At 44.2% G+C, this 23898-nt stretch overlaps 1 protein-coding gene across 3 annotated transcripts in view; it reads right to left on the bottom strand.

Moving 5' to 3' along the window:
* Window positions 1-23898, bottom strand: part of MATN2 (matrilin 2) — a 170050-nt gene that overhangs the window by 55651 nt on the left and 90501 nt on the right. For all 3 annotated transcript variants that reach the window (XM_025393743.1, XM_025393744.1, XM_025393745.1), the window contains exons 5-6: window positions 19853-19975; window positions 1639-1761 (exon numbers count right to left, since the gene is read on the bottom strand). In XM_025393743.1, coding sequence (XP_025249528.1) covers window positions 1639-1761; window positions 19853-19975 — 246 coding nt within the window. The remainder of the gene's footprint in view (window positions 1-1638; window positions 1762-19852; window positions 19976-23898) is intronic.

Raw genomic sequence — 23898 nt, 5'->3', positions numbered from 1 at the left:
TTCAGAATATTCAGAAGGGAAGGGAGACCAGGAACACAAAAGCCCACTCATTCATTTACTTACTCTTTCAATAAACAAAACAAATAAACCACAGTATACTCCAGTCATGCACGGGGCATGGAGACTACAGTTCTCTGCCTGGTTCACATCTTCGACTTCTTTCCTTCTCCTGGAACCCCCACCTCACCCTTTTCTGCCTAGTGAATGACAGCTCCACTTCCAAGACTCAGCCACAGTATCTTCTCCATTAAGGACTTTGCCTTATTCATTTCTATTGGCACATGGCTGGGGCTCCAGAAATGTATGCTTTTGACCTAATGTGTCCCTTATAGTTCCATACATCACCCACACCTCCAGCTCTGGTGTTTGTAAGCTGCTGACATCTAGGTATTGAAGAGTAGGAAGTAAGTTTATGTTGAAAAAGGTTTTGTGTAGACATATCCTGTTTTACATAATGAATATATTTTAGCATTTTAGAAAGGTTGTAGGTACATTAACTTTTTATGAATTAAAATCCTGTTTTCTCACTGATGCATGTCTCTGAGGTGCCTTACATTATTCTAGATTGTTATTAAAGTTCACTTTTTATAAATGCTTGGCCCTAATACTTAAAAAACAAGCTTTTCTCAAGTGATTCTCCCTATAGAAGGATAATAATCCACACACAATCCCTTAAGTCTCCTGATATACCTTTATATTTAATAGAACACTTTTGGAATCTTTTTGCAACTAGTTATTATCTTTTGTGCAAAACTAATGATCATCTTTAATTTATAGAGTTTTATGTTCAGATTTTGGGAGGTGAAATTAATTCTGATTTTTTTTTTTCTTTCTTTTTTTTTTTTTTGAGACGGAGTCTCGCTCTGTCGCCCAGGCTGGAGTGCAGTGGCCAGATCTCAGCTCACTGCAAGCTCCACCTCCTGGGTTTTACGCCATTCTCCTGCCTCAGCCTCCCGAGTAGCTGGGACTACAGGCGCCCGCCACCTCGCCCGGCTAAGTTTTTGTATTTTTTAGTAGAGACGGGGTTTCACCGTGTCAGCCAGGATGGTCTCGATCTCCTGACCTCGTGATCCGCCCGTCTCGGCCTCCCAAAGTGCTGGGATTACAGGTTTGAGCCACCGCGCCCGGCCTTAATTCTGATTTTTATGTATATAGTTAAAATCAAATTGAACTAAATATCTCAAGCAAAAAATGAGCAGTTCTTTGCAAACTGCCGTCCACCAGAAGAAACCACTTACAATTCTTTTTGGCTCAGCAATTTTCTTGTGTGGAGTCAGAGCTAAAGCCCACAAGCCACAAAGCTTCAATGAAAACATCTCAAGCCCTGTTAGTGCTGATGGGCACAGTCAGGCTGAGTTAGCATGAAGTAAGTTCGTCTGATTGTCAGCACGCTCAGCAGATGCTGAAGGAACAGTCATGGTACCTTCATCATATTCCCTGAATAGTGATGTTAAGATACAGTGGTCTATGGTCTTAAGCCAAGTCATGAAAGTCCTGACAGAAGAGGAATGGGGCAAAAGGTATTAGACCCCCATGACATAATTATATGCTAATCTATACTTGAGAGATTTCCATGGCCACAGTTACTACAGCAATAACATCAACATTTCTCTGTGTGTGCATATGTGTGTAACTTACTTGTGCACGTTTTTTTATCTGGGTTAAGGGCAAATCCTTCATGGCACTGGCAAAGGTAGGAGCCATCAGCATTTACACATTCATGTTCACATCCGTGGTTTTCTGAAGCACAGTAGTCCACAGCTGGAGAGAATAAAACACATTCAGAATTAGAAATGCAAACAGAGGAAAAGGGAAAGGTAGGATGAGGGCATACTGATAACAGATATTAATTAGGATTAATATTATTGCCCCCCAAAAAGAGTAGAATAAACATATATGACCCCAAGCTCTCGCCCCCCCCAAAAAAAAAAAAAAAAAATCAGGAGTCTATATCAGGCAATTCATACAGGAAGATAAACTAAAGAACAAGTGAACTATTGCATTTCAAAGTTAAAGAACTGCAAATCAAAATCATCACAAGGTGCACTTATAGCTAGTAAACTGGCAAAAATAAGATGAGAGAAAAGCCAGTGGTAGAAAGGCAGCAGCGTTACTAATGGTGGGGGCATTATAAATTGAGAAAGATCCTTTCAGAAGGCAATTTGACAATGTTCACCCTGGATGTGAAACCCAAAGAAACAGCTGGGAAAAGGGTGAAATTATATACAATAAGCTATTAACAGCGTTGTGTACAACAACAACAAAAAAACCCTAGAAAATAAGATGAACATTGAATAAGGGTAAATGGTTTAATAATGTATGAGAAAATACACTGGCTGATTTTTCATTAGTTCCACAAATATTTGCTGAGTACCTACTATGGGCCAGGTCCTGTTTTAGGTGCTAAGGATAGAACGAGTTACAAAACAATCCAAAATTCCAGCCCGAGGAGCTTACATTTGGATAATGATGGTGGAACTGGGGAACAGACAAGAAATAAAATAAGTAAATAGCATAGACTATTAGGAAATAAAGAAAATTCTGGAGAAACACAAAACATTGAATAGGAGTAGGGTCAGTGGGGGAGTGGGTAGCAGGTGGGATGTAATAGAGGTGGTCAGGAAAGGCCTCTCTGAGAAAGTGGGTGGTTAGGAACAGTGCTGACTAACATACGAGCCATGAGGGTATCTGGGAGATAGTATCTTGGGCTAAAGAAACAGCAAGTGTGAAGGCCAAGAGGTGGGACTCTGCTTGGGGGGCTGGAGGATCAGCAAACAGGCCAGGGTGGCTGGAGGAGGGAGAGAGGTAGGAGATGAGAAGGGGGCAGTCAGGAGGGACCCATGGGCCATACAAGGACCTCAGCTTTTAGTCTGAATGAGTTGGGAGTCACTGCAGGGTTCTGGACCCATGCTGAGAGGGCAAATGTGAGAGTGGAAAACCAGTAAGGAAGTGACTCCACTGATCCCAGGGGGGATGGGTGGAGGCTTAAACTGGGATGTTGCAGGGGATGAGGGGGAGTGGTGTTCTGGAAGTTATGGGTTGAATTGTGTCCCCCAAAAAGACATGTTGGAGTCCTAAACCCTGGTACCTACTAATGTGGTCTTATTTGGAAATAGGGTCTTTGCAGAAGTAACCAAGTTAAAATGTGCTCATTAGGGTGGTGAGCTCTAATTAATATGACTGGTGTTCCCGAACACCTCCCAGCAGGCCCCACCTCCAACATTGGGGATCAAATTTATTTTCTCTTTTTTCTTTTCTTTTCTTTTCTTTTTTTTTTTTTTTTTGAGACAGGGTCTCTCTTGTCACCCAGGCTGGAGTGCAGTGGCACCACCTCTGCTCACTGCAGCCTCAACCTCCTGGGTTCAAGTGATCCTCCTGCCTCAGCCGTCCAAGTAGCTGGGACTACAGGTGTGCACCACCACACCCAGTTAATTTTTATATTTTTAGTAGGAACAGGATTTTGCCATGTGGGCCAGGCTGGCCTCAAACTCCTGAGTTCAAGAGATCCACCTGCCTCAGCCTCCCAAAGTGCTGGGATTACAGGCAGGAGCCACTGTGCCTGGCCACAGAGATCAAATTTCAACACGAGGCCCGGTGAAGCCAAATAAACCATATCCAAACCAGAGCACAGCTCTAGCAAACTAATACACCGGTAAACACTGAAGGTGGGCTAACAGGATTCCTGTTGGATTAGAGATGAAATGAGAAAAAGAGAGTGCACCTAGGATCGACTCAGGGGTCGACAGAGCAAGACCCTGTCTCAAAAAAAAAAGAAAAAGTTTCTGGAAATCCCAGCTACTTGGGAGACTGAGGCAGGGCAATCATTTGAGCTCAGGAGCTTAAGACAAGTCCCTTTTCAAAAAAAAAGTACTCCCTACAATGTTTTAGGATATGTTAGTATCAAAAGTGTGTGAATAACAACAAGGAAATAGAATCTACAAAATTAATACACATGTAAAATTTTAAAAAGCAAAACCACGCATGGAGAAGATAATGACATATTTAGCATAGTAATAAAAAGATGCAAAGGCAAACACTAAAGATTTGTAAAGAGTAATAACCTGTGTTAAGTTTATTCTTTTGCTCCAAAGCTTCATTAAGTTTCAGTCTAGGCCGGCAGTGGTGGCTCATGCCTGTAATTCCAGCACTTTGGGAGGCCAAGGCGGATGGATCACCGGAGGTCAGGAGTTCGAGACCAGCCTGGCCAACATGGCGAAACCCTGTCTCTACTAAAAATACAAAAATTAGCTGGGCATGGTGGCGGGTGCCTGTAATCCCAGCTACTTGGAAGGCTGAGGCAGGAAGAATTGCTTGAACCCGGGAGACGAAGGTTGCAGTGAGCCAAAATTGCACCACTACACTCCAGCCCGGGCGACAGAGCAAGACTCTGTCTCAAAACAAAAAAAAGTTTCAGTCTAAATACTGTTTTTGTAACTTCAGCTCCCTAAAGAGTTCTAGTAGAACCTAGTATTTGCAGGTTAAATTCACAAGTCATTATGTTGGGGATAGGACATTCATGTCGTCTCAGGGTCTGAACGTCATGGAACATTAGCCGCTTGCTAGAGTGGAGTCATAACGACTGAGCTAGCACCACCTCCTTCTAACAGTTCATTTCTCATTTCTCAAGAACCAAGGGATCATTAAATGAATCAATGGTGACACTGGGAACACTGAGATCGAGGAAGGCTAAACCCTGGCACACGGTCCAGTCTGTTTGTCACAGGAGTTGGCCATACCAGAGCCTGCATGGGCCTGTGTTAGCAGGCAACAATCCCCAGCTTCAACTTCCTCGTGCTGGGCTTGACTCACCATCATGAAACTCTCCCAATCCCGGATATGGGTGCCTCCGTCAGTCATCCAGTCCTATCTATGGCCACCCGCTTCTTAGTATCCCCTACAAAAACAGGAGCTGCTGATCTGACTTCCAACTTGTAGGACATTGATGGTGCTGCAATGATGAGTGGTCAGGTCACTACATCTAAAAGTCAGAAACTCAGACTCTACCTCTCTCTTATACCATGGGGTATAATCTGAGCCCGGCCACTTCTGTCCCTCAGAGGGATACCTCATAATTATGCTGGCCCCATAATTTAGACTAATGTAACAATTTAGAGAGGTGTTGAAGGCTTGGCTTAGGCTTTGGATCTAAGCCACATACTCTAAACTTTCCCCTTTTCCAGAATGTTTTAGAATAGAGTATCCAAATTGGCTTGGGTGTTTAAAAAAAAAAAAAAAAGTTGTACTAAGATGTTCTTTTAATTGATAACTCTTTAGCCAACTCCTGATCAAGCAATGCTTTCATTCCCTCTGACCATATGAATCCTGAAAACCCAGGGCATGCTACAAACTCAAAGCAGTTAGAACACTTATGTTTTAAACACCTGTGGCTGGGCACGGTGGCTGTAATCCCAGCACTTTGGGAGGCCAAGGCGGGCGGATCACGAGGTCAGGAGATCGAGACCATCCTGGCTAACACGGTGAAACCCTGTCTCTACTAAAGAATACAAAAAATTAGCCAGGTGTGGTGGCGGGCGCCTGTAGTCCCAGCTACTCCGGAGGCTGAGGTAGGAGAATGGCGTGAACCCGGGAGGCGGAGCTTGCAGTGAGCCAAGATTGTGCCACTGCACTCCAGCCTGGGTGACGGAGCGAGACTCCGTCTCAAAAAATAAAAATAAATAAATAAAACACCTGTACATGCCTCGCAATGGCTGACTTGTATGCTGATAAAGCAGCCTTGGTGGAACACATGGGCTCTAGGACACCTGTGTACTTCTTCCATTGACTGAGATGTATTTTTATAAACATTGGTTCTCAAAGTGTGGTCTGTGAACCAACTGCATCAACTATCGCTTGAGAACTTGTCAGTAATGCCCATTCTCAGGCTGCATCCCAGACCTACTGATCAGAAGCTCTGGGGGTGGGACCCGGGAATACGTGTTTCAGCAAGCCCTCCAGGTGATTCTGAGGCATGCTAACATTTGAGAGCCATTGTTAGAGGCAAGGTTGCTTTTGTTTCCCAACCTGTATATGTCATTTGTACATGTTATTGTAAGTAATTTAAATATTATAAAAACTGGGCTGGGGCCAGACGTGGTGGTTCAAGCCTGTAATCCCAGCACTTTGAGAGGCCAAGGCAGGCGGATCACAAGGTCAGGAGTTCAAGACCAGCCTGTCCAACGTGGTGAAATCCCGTCTCTACTAAAAATACAAAAATTAGCTGGGCGTGGTGGCAAGTGCCTGTAATCCCAGTTACTCAGGAGGCTGAAACAGGACAATCATTTGAATCTGGGAGTTGGAGGTTGCAGTGAGCCGAGATTGCGCCACTGCACTCCAGCCTGGGCGACAATGCGAGACTACACCTCAAAAAAAAAAAAAAAAAAAAAAACTGGGCGGCTCACACCTGTAATCCCAACACTTTGGGAGGCCAAGGTGGTGGATCGCTTGAGTCCAGGAGCTCAAGACCAGCCTGGCCAACATGGTAAAACCCCGTCTCTACTAAAAATACAAAAATTCGCCAGGTATGATGGTGGGCACCTGTTGTTGCAGTTACTTTGGAGGCTGAGGTGGGAGGATACTTTAGAGAGGAGCACTTGGATTTTAAAGTTTTTTGATAACAAAGTAAGAAAAACCAAGCCCGGGAGGCGGAGGCTGCAATGAGCTGAGATTGTGCCACTGCACTCCAGCCTGGGTGACAGAGTGAAACTCTGTCTCAAAATAAATAAATAAATAAAATAAAAACCAATAAAATATAAGCACTAAAAGAAATTGAGATTTTAAAAATAAAAATTATGTTGAAAGCTTTGGAAAAAATTAAAGCAATTTGCTAACCAAAATTGCTATAGAACCAGGCATGGATGAAATAAATGTAAAACATTGGGAAATTTTCCACTAAAATTTACAAGAGTTCTGCTGTTAGATTGCTTTACAGATGTCTTGAAATCCTTGCTCCAATTTAAAGGAACCAAAACTAAAAAATCATAGACAATACATTATGGGTATGGTTTATGCAAAAAATATTTTTATATAATCCCAGCACTTTGGAAGGCCAAGGCAGGCAGACTGCTTGAGCCCAGGGGTTCGAGACCAGCCTGGGATATATAGCAAGACCCCATCTCTACAAAAAATACAAAAATTAGCTGGACGTGGTGGTGTGCACCTGTGGTCCCAGTTACTCGGGAGGCTGAGGTGGGAGGATTGCTTGAGTCTGGGAGATTGAGGCTGCAGTGAACCAAGACCACGCCACTGCACTCCAATCTAGGCAATAGAATTATACCCTGTCTCAAAAAAAAAAAAAACAAGGTTTGTAAATATATTTTTTCTTCAACTTAAAATTAGTATTTTTTAAAAGCATAAAAGTGATTTTTACTAAGTATACGTTTATGTGTTTTAAACAAAAATAAAATGACTAGCATGGGTTTGCACATGTAGTTTTTTAGGATTCCCCTTTCTGAATGATATTTTCCATTAATTCAGCTAACCACAGGCCCAATTCATGGGATAAGAGAGCTTCTCTTGATCTTGACTCTCATGTTTTTGCTCTTTGTGTATACAGATCTCTGGGGAACTAACGGGGAGGGATGTGATTGGCAAGGCAGGATTCATGCATTCCTGGGTCCCAAGTCTCTGGTCTATAGAACTCCAAGGTGTCAAATCTCATCTCAGTTTGAGATCCACCCACTGATGCACTGCTAGTCTTCTGGAGACAGCAGATGAGGCCATCAGTGCAGCGGTTAGACATGGAAGAACCCCCTGCCACGCACGTGAACCTAACAGTTTGTTAAGGCCAAGAGAGTTCTAGTGCATTCAGCTCTAATGTTATTTGCCAAGTGGTTTGGGTTCTTTGCACAACTTCCTTGGTTGCAAAATTGTACTCATAAAAAGAGAGGTCAAGATTAGGGAGCCAGATGTATGGAGGTGACCTCGTGCGTAACTCAATGATGGCTCTATTGTTTCAAGTTCTCATCTACTTCAACAAAATCTGTTCTCAGTCATTTATGCCTGAAATTTCTCCACTCTTGTTTACAAATGGAAAGACTAATTCTACAGCTGTAGCTCTTTAGCCCTCCAGATCACAAGTGCTAAGATCCCAGAATCAGAAGTCAGTCTTGCCACACTCATTCTCTGCCCAATGTGTGAGAAATCACTCCACTGTCTCTAAGAATACATGATACCTTGCTGCCAGTAATAAAACCCTAAAATCAATGATTTCTGATTTATAAGCTGGTCCAATTATAAGGTTTTCTCAGCAGGACTCAGTCTGCAAGGGTATGGCATTAGCAGAAACAGGATACTTTAGAGAGGAGCACTTGGATTTTAAAGTTTTTTGATAACAAAGTAAGAAAAACCAAATTGTCATCTAGAGAAATGGTAGAACCAATTTACTTGCTGAGCATACATTAGACACACACACACAGTCAGACTCACAAAACCTCTCCTCTGCACGGCATAATTGGAATTCCAAATGCAGGATTTAAAACCCAGAGAAAATTTCTTTTCTTTTCCTTCTGTCTTCCTTTTTTTTTTTTTTTTTTTTTTTTTCAGAAAGTGTCTCTTTTCACCCAGGCTGAAATGCAGTGGCACAATCATGACTCACTGCAACCTCGGCCCCCCAGACTCAAGCCATCCTCCCACCTCAGCCTCCCAAGTAGCCGGGACTACATGCATATCCCACAATGCCTGGCCAATTTTGGTAGAGATGGGGTTTGGCCATTAGCTGGGAGTGGTGGCACACACCTCCTTGGGCTCAAGCAATTCTCACACCTCAGCCTCCTGAATAGCTGGGCCTACAGGTGTGTGCCACCACCCCCAGCTACTTTTTGTTATTTTTGTAGATACAGGGTTTCACCATGTTGACCAGGCTGGTCTCAAACCTGAGCTCAAGAGATCTGCCCGCCTCAGCATCCCAAAGTGCTGGGATTACAGGCTTGAGCCACCATGCCTGGTCTGACTTTTTTTAAAATAAACAAAAATGACTTTATAATTTAAAAATCAGTCAATGGGGAAAATATTTTTTATAAAACATGAATGCATGAGACTGCGATCAACCTCAGTCAGTGCTTCAAGAAAAATGTATTTCAAGTCCAGTCTGTGAAAGATGAAAAGTACAAGTGGTTCTGCCCTCAAGGGTTTACAATCTGCCTGCGTAGATAAGATGCAAACAGGACCAAAGTTCCCCCAAAATAAAAGGCAGTTTGTAAACACCAGGTGAGTAAGTACAGCAGAAAATTCATGTTCAGAGATCAAGATAAAGGGTCTTTGAAAAACAGTTTTGGATGGCAATGAATGTGACTTTAGTGGCAGCTGATGAATTATAAATTCAGGGACTCCACTAAAGCAAAGGAGGTTCTTAGTCAGCAATCCACCATTGAATATGGAAATAAATTCAGGACTGCCAATGGTGAAATGAGCTCTCAGGGAGTTGGAACTCTGGTGCTGGAATTGAACGTTCCACTTACTCAAACGTGTGGAAATCTATAAAAAAATGCTGAGTCCATGACTAAGAACTGAATTTTCATGCAGGTCACAGTAATAATTCAGGGATGAATCAAAGTGAAACTGGCCCAATTGTCTCACAGAACTGATGTTTACGGTTTATTTTGAATAAACATAGAAATTTACCTTTCCAGTCTTGAAACTTGAGAAAATTACATTTGTTTTATCTGAGAACCCTTCTCAAGAAACAAACCATCAGGCCTCCCTGACAGTATCAAGGAGCTGAAACTTACTAGATCACTGCGTCTGCACAATGACATGCCAGACCCCTCACCATTTATGACTGCCTAACCAACCACCTGCTGCGTGTTGACAAACTCCTCTTCCATACTCCTCCCTAATTCCTGTTTTCCCCCATATGGTTATTATACATTTATTCCCTGTTATATAAACCCCTAATTTTTATTTTATTTTATTCTGAGGCAGGGTCTCACTCTGTCATCCAAGCTGGAATGCAGTGTTGCAATCATGGCTCACTGCAGCCTCAACCTCCCAGACTCAAGCAGTCTTCCCTCCTGAGTAGCTGGGACTACAGGTGTGCACCACCACACCCAGCTGATTTTTTTTATTCTTTTCAGAGACAGGAGTCTCACTATATTGTCTAGGCGGGTCTCAAACTCTTGATCTCAAGTGATCCTCCCACCTTGCCTCTCAAAGTGCTAGGATTACATGCATAAGCCACCACATCCAGCCTAAGCCCCAATTTTAGTCAGTCAGGGAGATGGATTTGAGACTGATCTCCCATCTTCTTGGCACCTGATTGAAACCTTCTTTCCTGGTAATACTTGTTGTCTCAGCGATTGGCTTTCTGTGCAACAAGCAAAAGGACCTAGACTGAACCCCTAATGTTTTGGTAACAAAAGAAGTACTAGAACCACTGCAATGAAAGTGTTGAAACTGAAAACCTACCGCATAAATTCACTAGTAGCTGTGAGGTAGGAGGCAGGACTTGACTCCAGAGGCGGGGCAGAGACATCAGACCAGATTGAGAACTAGCTAAAACAGGGCTGGGGTGAAAGCAGCCTTCAATCAGACAGGTCCACCAGTGTGCCGTGTCAATTTACTGTTGCTATGGCAACACCTGGGAGTTACCATCCCTTTCTGTGGCAATGACCCAATGATTACTACCCCTTCCCTAGGAAGTTCTGCATAAACCTCCCCTTAATCTGCATGCAATTGAAAGTGGGTATAAATATGACTGCAAAGCTGCCTAAGCTGCTATTCTCTGCCTACAGGGTAGCCCTGCTCTGCAAGAGCAGTCACGGAGCTATAACACTTCCTCTTCAATAAAGCTGTTTTCTTCTACCTCTGGCTTGCCCTTGAATTCTTTCATGGGCAAAGCCAAAAACCCAGGTAGGCTAAGCTCCACTTTGGGACGTGCCTGCCCTGCATCAGCTAGACATGCTTAACTTCTACCAAATTTCTTTAAATAAATAGTTTGAACCTGTTGCCCACACTTTCTCATCACCCACTCCCTGACTTTTGAAATCTGCCCTTTACCCATCCCCCCTTTGCCATTATCAATGGCCTCCTGGTCACCCTTGTGTTCCTCAAGCCTAGCAAAGTCCCTGGCAGAGTTCTGAAATGTTTGCAGACGTGAATCTGTGACTCAAGTTGATGGCTTTTTCTCTAAGTCCTGTTACCTTTGGCCATGCTGGAGCATGACATTAATATTGATCTGGCCAAGAAATTATCTTCCTATCATGTTCCATGATTCTTCTGTCTCTCCCCCAGCCTTAAGCTACTTCTTCATGAATATTTTTCCTGCCCCCACTTCCTGCTTCCTACATGTGGCTGCAATCCAAGGCTCAGTCCTTTACTCTCTTCTCGCTCCATACTTCACTATATACAGGATATTATGATAATAGGTGTTGTAATAATGATGCTAAGTTCCTAGAGTATACTGGGAATGTCACTCACTATCTTATTTAATCCCATAAAAACTTACAATGTAGATATTATTATTCTACATTATGGGTGAGGAAAATAAGGCTCAGAAATTAAAGACTTAAAGACATGTGCTTAGTGGTATGGTCTGGATGTTTGTGTCCTCCAAATCTCACATTGAAATGTGATCCCCCCGAGGTCAGGAGCTACAGACCATCCTGGCTAACATGGTGAAACCCCATCTCTACTAAAAATACAAAAAAATTAGCTGGGCGTGGTGGCGGACACCTGTAGTCCCAGCTACTTGGGAGGTTGAGGCAGGAGAATGGCGTGAACCCGGGAGGTGGAGCTTGCAGTGAGCCGAGATTGTGCCACTGCACTCCAGAGTGACAGAGCGAGACTCCGTCTCCAAAAAAAAAAAAAAAAAAAAAGAAAGAAAGAAAGAAAAGAAATGTGATCCCCTATGTTAGAAGTGGACCCTGGTAGGAAGTATTGGATCACAGGGATAGATTCCCCAGGTGGGCTTAGCACCACCTCCTAGGTGATGAGTGAGTTCTTGCTCAGTTAGTTCACATGAGACCTGGTTGTTTAAAAGAGTGTGGCACCTCCCCACGCCCCAACTCTCACTCTTGCTCTTGTCATGTGACATACTTGTTCCCCCTTAGGCTTTTGCCTTGATTGTAAACTTCCCGAGGCCCTTACCAGAAGCAGAGGCCAATGCCATGCTTCTTGTACAGCCTGCAGAACTGTGAGCCAATTAAACTTTTTCTTTTTAAAATAAATTACCCAGTCTCAGGTACTCCTTTATAGCAATGCAAGCAGCCTAACACAGAAAACTGGTACTGAGAGTGGGGTGTTGCTATTAACACACTTGAAAGTATGGAAGCAGCTCTGAAACTGGGTAATGGGCAGAGGTCAGATGAGTTTGGAGGGCTTAGGAGAAGACAGGAAGATGAAGGAAAGTTTGGAACTTCTTAGAGACTTGTTAAGTGGTTGTGACCAAAATGCTGATAGATATGGACAGTAAAGGCCAGGCTGATGGGATCTCAGATAGAAATGAAGAATTTATTGGGAACTGGAGTAAAGGTCACCAATTCTATGCCTTAGCAAAGATCTTAGCTGTGTTGTGTTCATGCCCTAGGGATCTGTGGAAGTTTGAATTTAAGAGTGATGACCTAAGGTAGCTATCTGGTGGAAGAAATTTCTAAACAGCAAAGCATTCAAGCCTATGATCAGACATGGGAGCGAATAAATAAAGTTGGAACTTATATGTAAAAGGGAAGCAGAACGTACAAGCTTGGAAAATTTGCAGCCTAGCCATGTGGCAGAGAAAGAAAAAGTGTTTTTGGGAGAGGAATACAAGCAGGCTGTGGAGCAACCACTTGCTAGAAAGATTAGCATAACTAAGAGGGAGTTAAGTGCAAATATCCAAGACATGGGAAAAAGGCCTCAAAGGCATTTCAGAGATCTTCTAGGCAGCACCCCACCCCCCCATCAAAGGCCCAGAGGCCTACGGGGAAAAAAAATGGTTTGGGGAGCCAGGTCCAGGGCACCACTGCCCTGTGTAGCCTCAGCACACTGCTCCTCACATCCAGGCTGCTCCAGCTCCAGCCATGCCTCATAGGGCCCCAGGTACAGCTTGGGCTGCTGCTCCAGAGAGTACAAGCCACCATAAACCTTAGAGGCTACCATGTGGTGTTAAGTCTGTAGGCACACAGAACGCAGGCATGAAAGAGGATTGGCAGCTTCTCCCTAGACTTCAGAGGATGTCTTGGAAAGCCTGGATGTCCAGGCAGAAGCCTGCTGCAGGGGCGAAGCCTCATAGAGAGACTCTACTAGGTCAGTGCCAAAGGGAAATGTAGGGTTGGAGCTCTCATACAGAGCCCCTACTGGGGCACTGCCTAGTGGAGCTGTGGAAAGGGAGCCACCACCCTCCTGACTCGAGAATGGTAGTAGAGCCTCTGGCAGTTTGCAACCTTAGCATGCAAAAGCCATGAGCACCCAACAACCTGTCAGGGCAGCCTCAGGGGCTATACCCTGCAACCACAGGGGCAGAGCCAACCAAGGCCTTGGGGGCCCACCCCTCCCACCAGTATGCCTTGGATGCAGGACATGGAGTCAAAGGAGATTGTTTTGGAGTTTTAAAATGTAATGACTGCCCTGCTGGGTTTCAAAGTTGTATGGGCCTATCACCCTTTCTTTTGGCCAATTTCTCTCTTTTGAAATGAGAATATTTATCCAATGCCTATAACACGTTGTACCTTGGAAGTAAATAACTTTTTTTTTTTTTTAATCTCACAGGCTCATCAGTGGAAGGCTTTCATCTCTAGATAAAACTTTGGACTTTGGAGTTTGAGACTTTTGAGTTAAGGCTGGAACAAGTTAAGACTTTGGGGAACTATTGCAAAGGCATGATTGTATTTTGAAATGTGAGAAAGACATGAGATATGGGGGGCCAGGAGTGGAATAACATGGTTTGGATGTTTGTTGCCTCCAAATCTGATGTTGAAATGTGATTCCCAATGTTGGAGGTGGGGCTTAGTGGAAGGTATTGGATCACAGCAGTGGATCCCTCATTAGTGGCTTAGTGTCATCATCTTGGTGATGAGTGATTTCTCGCTCAGTTAGTTCATGTGAGATTTGGTTGGTCTTAAAACAGTGTGTCACCTCCCCCCAACTCTTGCTCCTGCTCTCACCATGTGACATTGCTGCTTCCCCTTCACCTTCTTCCATGATTGGAAGTTTCCTGAGGCCCTCACCAGAAGCAGATGCTGGCACTACGCTTCCTATACAGCCTGCAGAATCATGAGCTAATTAAACCTTTTCTTTTAGCTAATCTCAGGTATTCCTTTTATAGCAATGCAAATGGCCTAACACACCTAGCAAATAGCAGAGTTGGGATTTCAGCTCAGATAGCACTGTTTTAAAGGTCCAGATGCCCTCAAAACAAATGAACCAACACATAAATATTTAAAATAGAAAATAACTGAAAATTCAGAAATAAACTATGCTGCTTCCTGACTGCAGCATTGACTCTAACCTCTCTCTGTCATGTTAATGCTGAGTTTTCTGCTTCCTCTTGACATGTTCTTGTGGTGTCTGACCTGAATTCAAAATTCACCTTGTCTATGACTACTAATTATCACCCCAACCTTTTTTTTTTTTTTTTTTTTTTTTTGAGACAAGGTCTTCCTCTGTTGCCCAGGTTAGTGTGCAGTGGCACTATCATGGCTCATTATAGTCTCAACATCCTGGGCTCAAGCAATCCTCCCACTTCAGGCTCTTGAGTAGCTGGGACTTCAGGTGTGCACCACCATGCCCAGCTAATTTCTTAATTTTTTTGTAGATACAGGCCTTGCTTTGTTGCCCAGGCCTGTCTAGAACTCCTGGTCTCAAGCAATTCTCCCACCTTGGCCTCACAAAATCCTAGGTTTACAGGCATGAGCCACCACACTTGGCCTTATCTTTTTGAAAATCTATTCCATCACTCTTCTATCACTGTTGCCATCACTCTCAGAGTCATGGAAGCTCAAGATCATGGAGTCTTTTTTTTTTTGAGGGAAGGTCTCGCTCTGTTGCCTAGGCTGGAGTAAAGTGGTGTGAACATGACTCACTATAGCCTTGATCTCCTGGACTCAAGCAATCCTCCCACCTCAGCCTCCCAAGTAGCTGGAACCACAGGCACGTGCCAACATGCTTGGCTAATTTTTTTTTTTTTTTTTTTTTGAGACGGAGTTTTGCTCTTGTTGCCCAGGCTGGAGTGCAATGGCACAACCTTGGCTCGCTGCAACTTCTGCCTCCTGGGTTCAAGTGATTCTCCTGCCTCAGCCTCTAGAGTAGCTGGGACTACAGATGACCACCACCATGCCCGACCAATTTTGTATTTTTTTTTTTAGTAGAGCCGGGTTTCCTCATGTTGGCCAGGCTGGTCACAAACTCCCGACCTCAGGTGATCTGCTTGCCTCAGCCTCCCAAAGTGTTGGGATTACAGGCATGAGCCACCGCATCCAGTCATGCCCAGCTAATTTTTTTATTTTTTGGTAGAGATGAGGTCTCACCTTGTGGCCCAGGTTGGTCTTGAACTCCTGGGCTTAAGCAATCCTCCTACCTAGGCCTCCCAAAGTACTAGGATTACAGACATGAGCCATAGTACCTGGCCTAGAGTTACTTTTGACTTTTCCTTGTTCCGTTTATGTATAGCACCTCCTTTCATTCCTTACTGTGTCCCTCTCCTTTCCTATAGTCACACCTCAAATCCTGGCTGGCTCCTGTCCTCTCTCACCTGATAACTGCCACAGTCCCCTATCTTGTATTCCCACTTCTTGTCATCCTCCTGGAATATACCCTGCGATTCCCCATGAGGTTACACTTCCTAAAAATGAAGCTTTGCATTTGTCACCCAAATATAAACCTTTCAGTGGCTCTTCTTCAGAGATAAAATCTAGGCTTTACATCTGATTTTCAAAACCCTGAACAATCCAGTTCCTTCTGCTGTCTTCAGCTTCATCTCTACTTCATGCATACAGGAATTCTCTGCTGAGCTTAACAGTTTAAGTCAAAATTGGACAGCCTTAACTAGGGTGATTATGTAATTTACCATCCAAACTGGAACCCTTTTCAAAGTGAAAATATGTGCCATCAAGAAATGAGGTCAGCTGGGTAAGAAATGGGGTCAGCCGGGTGCAGTGGCTCATGCCTGTAATCCCTGCACTTAAGGAGGCCAAGGCAGGTGGCTTGCTTGAGCTCAGGAGTTCAAGACCAGCCTGGGCAACATAGCGAGACCCCATCTCTACCAAAAATACAAACAATTAGCCAGATGTGTGGTATGCACCTGCGGTCCCAGCTACTTGGGAGTCTGAAGTGGGAGGATCGTGTGAGCCTGGGGGGCGGAGGTTGCAGTGAGCCGAGGTCACGCCACTGCACTCCAGTCTGGGTAACAGAGTGAGACCCTGTCTAAAAATAAAAAGAAATGGCATCAAGTGAGGTGGCTCACACCTGTAATCCCAACACTTTGGGAGGCCTAAGGCAGGAGGATCATTTGAGCCCAGGAGATTGAGACCAGCCTAGACAATGTACAGAGACCCTGTCTCTAAAAAAAATAAATTAGCCGGGCACAGTGGTGCACCCACATGGTCCCAGCTACTCAGGAGGCTGAGGTGGGACTATTACTTGAGCCCAGGTGATCGAGGCTGCAAAGCTGTGATCATGGCCTGGGCAACAGAGCAAGACTCAAAAAAAAAGAAAAAAAAAAGAATTGGTCCATAGGACATAAACTGGTATTGTCCTGTATTAACTGGGAGGTATGATCACTCTGTTCTTAATGTTACCTTGCCATCTATACACAGGCCACCTCAGATCAGCTACTAATGGAATATGTCCAGAGTCCTCACCAGTCTCTTCTGTCCTCTAAATTTTCTGCTCTAAGTCTGGTATCTGGAGTCTCCATCTTTGATAAGCCCCTTCCAGCCCTCAGGTTAGGCCACCTGGTTAGCTTTCAGTTTGGCCTTCTCACTGTAACAGACTCTCTGACCTACCAGCTCCCAGGAGCTGGCCCTGCCCCTCCCAGGCCAGCCTTAGCTCTAATGCTTGAAGAGCATTGCCACCTCCACAGTCACTGCCCTTCATATCTCCCCCTGCCTTGGACATTTGTCCAATTGCCACCCTTCCTTCCACACTCAGATCTTCCAGCCTAGCCATTAGGATGTCTCTCTCTGACTTTCTGTGGCCTCTATTTTCTCTATCATTTGCTTTGCACTCACGATAGCCCTACTGAGCAGCAAATAACCTTGTGGGATTTAGTTTGGAGTCCCTAAGAAAGGCTACTGGCAACAAAGGTCCTGGCTGCTTAATCATCTCACTCCCAGCCTGTAACAGATCGGGTGCTTGGTGAATCACTACAAAGGGCATTGGGGAAAGGTGGTAAGGCTGGTGATGCTAGGATCATCTGACGGAGGAGACCTGGGTTGCAATGGGATGCAGTCTCTCCCATTTTCCCACTCTTCGGAGTGGATCCCCTCTGAGAAAATGCAGACATTCTTATACGCAAACAAGCAGCCACAGAGAGACGCCCATCTCTAATAAACAGCACGCCAAAGCTCTCTGGCAATGACAGCATCTACCCTCTCATGCATGTAGCTCTTCAATAAATGTCAAATCCCAAAAATTACAGCAAAATCCTCAGAGATACAATGGTTCTCTACTACACATGGACAAGCAGGTAATTATTTGGAAACACTCAGAGAAATGGGTTTTTCAGTGGCCTCCAGTTTCCCATGGGTCAAGGTGGGCTTCCTGCCCCATCTATTCCCTGTGACCAAGCAAGCCCTGTGTTCTGCTGTCCCTCCCCTTGTCCTAATCAACCAATTACCCTCATCCTGTTTCCTGAAGCTCCTCCACCCGCCTAACTCAAAATGGCTCGATTTCCTCCTGACCGCACAGCACTCAGAGTTTCTACCCAATTAACAAACAGTGGGGCGGAGGCAGGCGGGGAAAGCAGGTTATAAAACAAAATAGACAGTGTGACCTCATTTTGTTAAATCTTTACAAAATATTTTTTGTTTGTTTGAGACGAGTCTTGCTCTGTTGCCCAGGCTGGAGTGCAGTGGCACAATCTCAGCTCACTGCAAAATCCACCTCCTGGGTTCAAGTGATTCTCCTGCCTCACTCTCCCAAGTAGCTGAAACTACAGGGGCATGCCACCAGGCCCAGCTAATTTTTGTATTTTTAGTAGAGATGAGGTTTCACCATATTGGCCAGGGTAGTCTCAAACTCCTGACCTCAAGTGATCTGCCCGCCTTGGCCTCCCATAGTACTGGGATTACAGACGTGAGCCATCGCGCCTGGCCAACAAAATGTTTTAAAGTAGATATTTATATGGAGAAAGTCTGGTAGAAAATACAATAACCTATTAATAGTGATTTTTCTCTTCTGTTTAAGTTTTTCTATAAATGGGTATTACTTGCATAATAAAAATTAATGAAGCAAAAATAACCATAGGTATATATGTTGGCTTCTTTTTTGCTAGTGGTAGTGGGTGTGGTACCCTGCCACTCTATCATGACCACCACCCGCAGATTAAGAAGAAAAACAACCTTAAGGCCCAGGAGACCAGCTGCATTTGTGGCCCTCTGATGAGAGTCAGAGGCAAAGGTTGCCTTCATTCCTACCAGTGTGTAAAAACAAACTCATGGTACTCTCATCACTCACCTGCCAATTGCAGGCTACCACCTACGCTATTGTTTTGTTGTTGTTTTGTTTTGTTTTTGCCTTCCATATCCCTAGCCAAGAATTAAGGTGTGCTGGGAAATGCAAATTCTATGTGCAAAAAAAATAAGCAGCCGGGCGCGGTGGCTCAAGCCTGTAATCCCAGCACTTTGGGAGGCTGAGACGGGTGGATCACGAGGTCAGGAGATCGAGACCATCCTGGCTAACACGGTGAAACCCCGTCTCCACTAAAAAATACAAAAAACTAGCTGGGCGAGGTGGCGGGCACCTGTAGTCCCAGCTACTCGGGAGGCTGAGGCAGGAGAATGGCGTGAACCTGGGAGGCGGAGCTTGCAGTGAGCTGAGATCCGGCCACGGCACTCCAGCCTGGGCGACAGAGCGAGACTCCGTCTCAAAAAAAAAAAAAAAAAAAAAAAAAGCATACCTTGTTTGTGAGAAGCAAAATAAAATAGGGCCCTGAAAACAATAGAACACAGAAGACAAAATGCAGATTTAGCAGAAAATTTACATTCCACTTTTGATGTCAGTCAAGTTCTTTTCCTTCTAGATTTTCTGCCTCATAAGTATTCAGTTCAGTTTATGAAACACCTACTATCCGCCAGGCACTGTTTGTTGGTATAAGGAGGAATGAGGCCATGTTAAGTTGCAAAGGCTTTGTAGACAAACGGGGGATGTCTGCAGCATCAAACACTGCCCTTGAGCCTCATTACCTGGGCTTGTGTTTGAGGCTACTGCTAGTCTCCTCTGACCACGCTATCTGATTACGCTGAGCCCATATGGCTGGGCTCTTCCACCTGGAAGTCACTTTGGCCTCTCACTGAGCTATAGGTGATATTAGGGAGGAAAGCTGCCTGTTGTCTTTGAGGTGTCACTCAGCAACTCACCCAAGTAAATTTCATATATAACACATGAGCTCTATGTAAGTCAGGCCATTCCAAACATACCCTCCAAAGTTGAAGAAAATCCACCCTATCCTTTTCAAGAGACGCAGTAACACACAGTTACATTTGCATGGATTACCATACGTGTTCCTTTTACTGGAGACCCAGAATGAGAAAACACTGACCTCAGCCATAAATGAAGCTTTTAAAGTTCAAATTCTGCCTAACAACTACACTAAACAACTGAGCACTTTGTGGAAACCCAAAGGTGAGGAAATGAATATGTGGGAGGTACATGTGAGTCTCCCCTCCTCCTCACCATGCTTAACTTGTCCTTCCCCACCAAGCCCAGCTGGAGGGATACTCACCCACACAGCTCTTCCCGTCCTCAGCCAGGGCGTAGCCACTGTAGCACTGGCAGATGAAGGAGCCCGGCACATTCACACAGAGCTGCCCACAGTTGTGGTCCTCCATGGCACACAGATCCTGGACTGAGGCAAAGTCACGCTGTTAGAACACAACGTCAGGCACACCTGAGAACGCCTCCAGCCCAGGGCGAAGCAACAAGCAGCTCCAGAGCCCTCACCAAAGTAACTTTTAAAAACATTATAGGATTCGATGTGTGATCATAGTAGAAAATTTGGAAAGCATTAAAAAATAGATAAAACAAAATTCACCTGTAATCCCCCCACCTGTAATCCCCCCACCCAGAGGCAACCACTGTTAACATTTTGGTGAGTTTTCTTTCCAGATGAGTTTCTGCGTGTATATAAAAACACATTTTTCAGTCAGGCACAGCGGCTCACGCCTGTAATCCCAGCACTATGGGAGGCCGAGGTGGGCGGATCACTTGAGGTCAGGAGTTGGAGACCAGCCTGGCCAACATGGTGAAACCTCATCTCTACTAAAAATACAAAAATTAGTTGAGTGTGGTGGTGTGTGCTTGTAATCCCAGCTACTCAGGAGGCTGAGGCAGGAGAATCGCTTGAACTCGGGAGGCGGAGGTTGCAGTGAGCCGAGATTGTGCCACTGCCCTCAAGCTTGGACGACAGAGCGAGTCTCTGTTTCAAAATAAAGAAATAATATAAAAATAAATATAACACATTTTTCAAAGTTGGAATTACTCATCACCTCTATGAAATACATTAAATAATTTTTTTGAGATGGAGTCTCGCTCTGTTGCTGGTATAAGGAGGAATGAGACAAAGCTCTTTGAAAACCCTCTTTGTGCTCTATTTATTCATCCTAGGAACAAACGAGGAAAATGGAGAAGCCAAAAGAGGTTAGGTAGAGGTAACAAACATTACCAAGGAGAAATACATACATGCCTATTCGTGGTCTTATTTTGGTCAAATATTTATTCTGTGTCCACAAAGTGCTAAGCTCTGGCTGTTTATTCACATGCAATATAGGAACAGACTTATAGTATGCATCTACTGCAACAGAACTAAGAATATGTTGGTGGATGAAAATATTAAAGGCATCTTCCATCCATCACTGACTCAGTCACTGACACTATTTCCCAGCAAGGAGAACAGCTCGGATACCATGAAACAGCTAGCTGTACCAGTGATTTTACCATTAAAACGGGAGACAATCAGAGAGCATTAAAGGGGTTGAATATATTGAAGAGAATTTTCTCTGGTTAAAAGCTATCACTGGCCAGGTGCGGTGGCTCAAGCCTGTAATCCAAACACTTTGGGAGGCTGAGGCGGGCGGATCTTCTGAGGTCAGAAGTTTGAGACCAGCCTGATCAACATGGTGAAACCCTGTCTCTACCAAAAAAAACAAAAATCAGCTTGGCGTGATGGCATGCGCCTGTAATCCCAGCTACTCGGAAGGTGGGAGGCTGAGGCAGGAGAAAGGCTTGAACCTGGGAGGTAGAGGTTGCAGTGAGCCAAGATCACACCATTGCACTCCAGCCTGGGTGACAGAACGAGACTCTGTCTAAAAAAAAAAACAAGCTATCACTACAACAGGTATGATTTTAAAAAACTTAATTACCTAGAAAGCTTGATTAATTACTGAATCCAATGGCTACATTTTAATATCATCTTCTAGATCTTTGAATTTCATAGTTTATTATGCTTTTAGATAAATATAAAATATCACATTCATTTTTAAAAACATAAAAGCTGATTTGATTCAACATCTCTATTAAATGCATTAAACAATTTTAAACATGAAAACTTACATCATTGCATTTTAAAAACGCTTAGGTCTAAGATTCTACAAATAAGAATTCTGGTTTTAAAATTCTAAAGGAAGTATTTTCACTCCCAAATCAATAAAGCAGATGAAAAAAAAAAAAGCCTTATAGACACAAATTGTTTTACCTCTCAGCAGTATGTTTATATCTTACATTTCCAATTAGGAACTCCAACCAGAATGTCCAATGTAGATTTCCAGTGGATTCAGATGTAAGGACAACACCCATAACCAGAAGAAAACTTCAGCTAATACAAAAATCATAGTGAGTAATCAAAGAATGACAAAACCTAAATCAGCTAGGCCAGAAATATAAGAAATGTCTGAATCATACGATAGTCATTCATTTACTCAGTAAATATGTGTTGGGCACCTACTATGTCCTGGGCATTGGGGATATCGTGGTGAACAAAACAGACAAGGGGTTTCTGCTGTCACACAGCTTGTATTCTACTAGCGGGTAGTAACAAGAAGCTTTAGGAAGAGTATTTTCGGCCAAAAGAACAGTGAATGCAAATGTCCTGAAGAACAAACTGACCCCATTTGAGGAAAAGAAATGCCAGAGTGGCTGTTAGATGCCACCTAAATAACTAACATGCGAGGCAGGACATGATAAAAATCCCTAAGAGAAGTGCCAAGAAAACTTTCCCTTCCGGCATAAATCATAATGTTAACTACCTATGTGTTTATGGAGTGATGGATGTACTGTGTCTTGGAGCTTACCAGACTCTAAGCTCCCTAAGTGGGTGGGCAGTGTCCCTGCACAAAGTCCTGACGACTAGGAGGTGACACTCCAGCATGTTGGAACCAGCTCTGGAAGGGTGGCAGCAACTTCTCCACCTGGGTCCTCCCAATCTCTACTGCAGATGCTGCCTTGCCCCCATCAGGGGTCTGGCAGGAACTCTGCCTACCATGGTTACCAAGTAGTGGCGTGAACACAGGTGATTTTTCATTCTTTTATTTATAATTGTCTGATTCATATTTTCTAACAGGAACTTTTATAATAATGGAGGAAGAAAAAATCAACCTATTACAAGTGAACCCTTTTGAAAGTACCATTTCAAAAGCAATGAACCAGGACTTTGAAGGAACAATCGTTTTTTCTAAAAGGCTTCCCTGCACAGGGTAGGCAGAGCAAGGCAAGGACATGCTTGTTCCTTTCAGGATGGGCTGGGATATCCACAGAAGAGTCTGTGAGTAACTGCAAGCTCCCATCTGCAGAAGCAGCAGGGACCTTTGAAAATCTCCATGCCAAGGTACTCCCCACCACAATTAAATTAGACTGGTAGGGGGTGGGATTTGGGCAGTGGTGTTTGTCAAAGTCCCCAGGTGGCCCCAGTGTGCAGCCAGGCTGAATGTCATTGAACCTAACAGATAAAAGGTCCTCACAATCCTCCGTGGGGAAGGGGCCCAGATCCAGGAGTCAGTCTCCCCCTTTAATGACTGAGACCCTAAGGTTCAGCTTTCCTCTTCTAAACAAATCTGAGTGATTTTTGTCCTTGCTCACCTCTCCAAGAGGCTAAAAGAACCCCAAACACCTATGTGCGGGTGCGAGATTACTCTTGCATCCCAGAACTGTCCCACAAACAGCAAGCTTGCCAGTTGGCTCCATGCGGATTGTCCTTCCTTACTGTTTTTAGAATTGTTGGGGATTTATGGCCATGAGTGATTTGTACCGACCCAAGGGAAACCATTCAGGGATTAATCTAATTAAACAAAGACAAAGGAATAAATACAGACTGGGTTCTGACAAAACAACTTTGCTGTTTTTCTGGCAGTGGCCATTTCCTTTTGAAACAAATACAGATGTTTTTGGATGATTCCTTATGCTTTTGAAAAACAGCCCTTCTTTCTCTCTGAGGCCAGGAGGATTTCACTGAAGTATGACAAGCACTGCGTCCAGAGCTCCCCCTACCCCGGCACAGCCTTCCACCTCCTCCACCTGGTGACCCCTGTGAATGGCTCACAGCCCCAAATGTCACCTCCTGTGGGAAGCCTCCTTCAAGTTGGCTGGACTTAAGGCTTCTTCCCCCGTGTCCCTACAGCACTATAGACATGGCTCCGCTCTAGCATTTAGGCACTGATCCCATGGTATTGGAAGGACTTGATCACGGCTGTCTGCCCCAATATAAACAGGTCAGTTTTGATCCCCCAGAGCCTAGCACAGTGTCCTAGCATGTATTTGGCCTCCATAAGAGTTCATTTG

The sequence above is a fragment of the Theropithecus gelada genome, chromosome 8 (assembly GCF_003255815.1).
Source record: "Theropithecus gelada isolate Dixy chromosome 8, Tgel_1.0, whole genome shotgun sequence".
In the NCBI taxonomy this organism is placed as follows: domain Eukaryota; kingdom Metazoa; phylum Chordata; class Mammalia; order Primates; family Cercopithecidae; genus Theropithecus; species Theropithecus gelada.
Note: the sequence above shows the minus strand (reverse complement) of the source record. Positions and strands in the feature narration are given on the sequence as shown.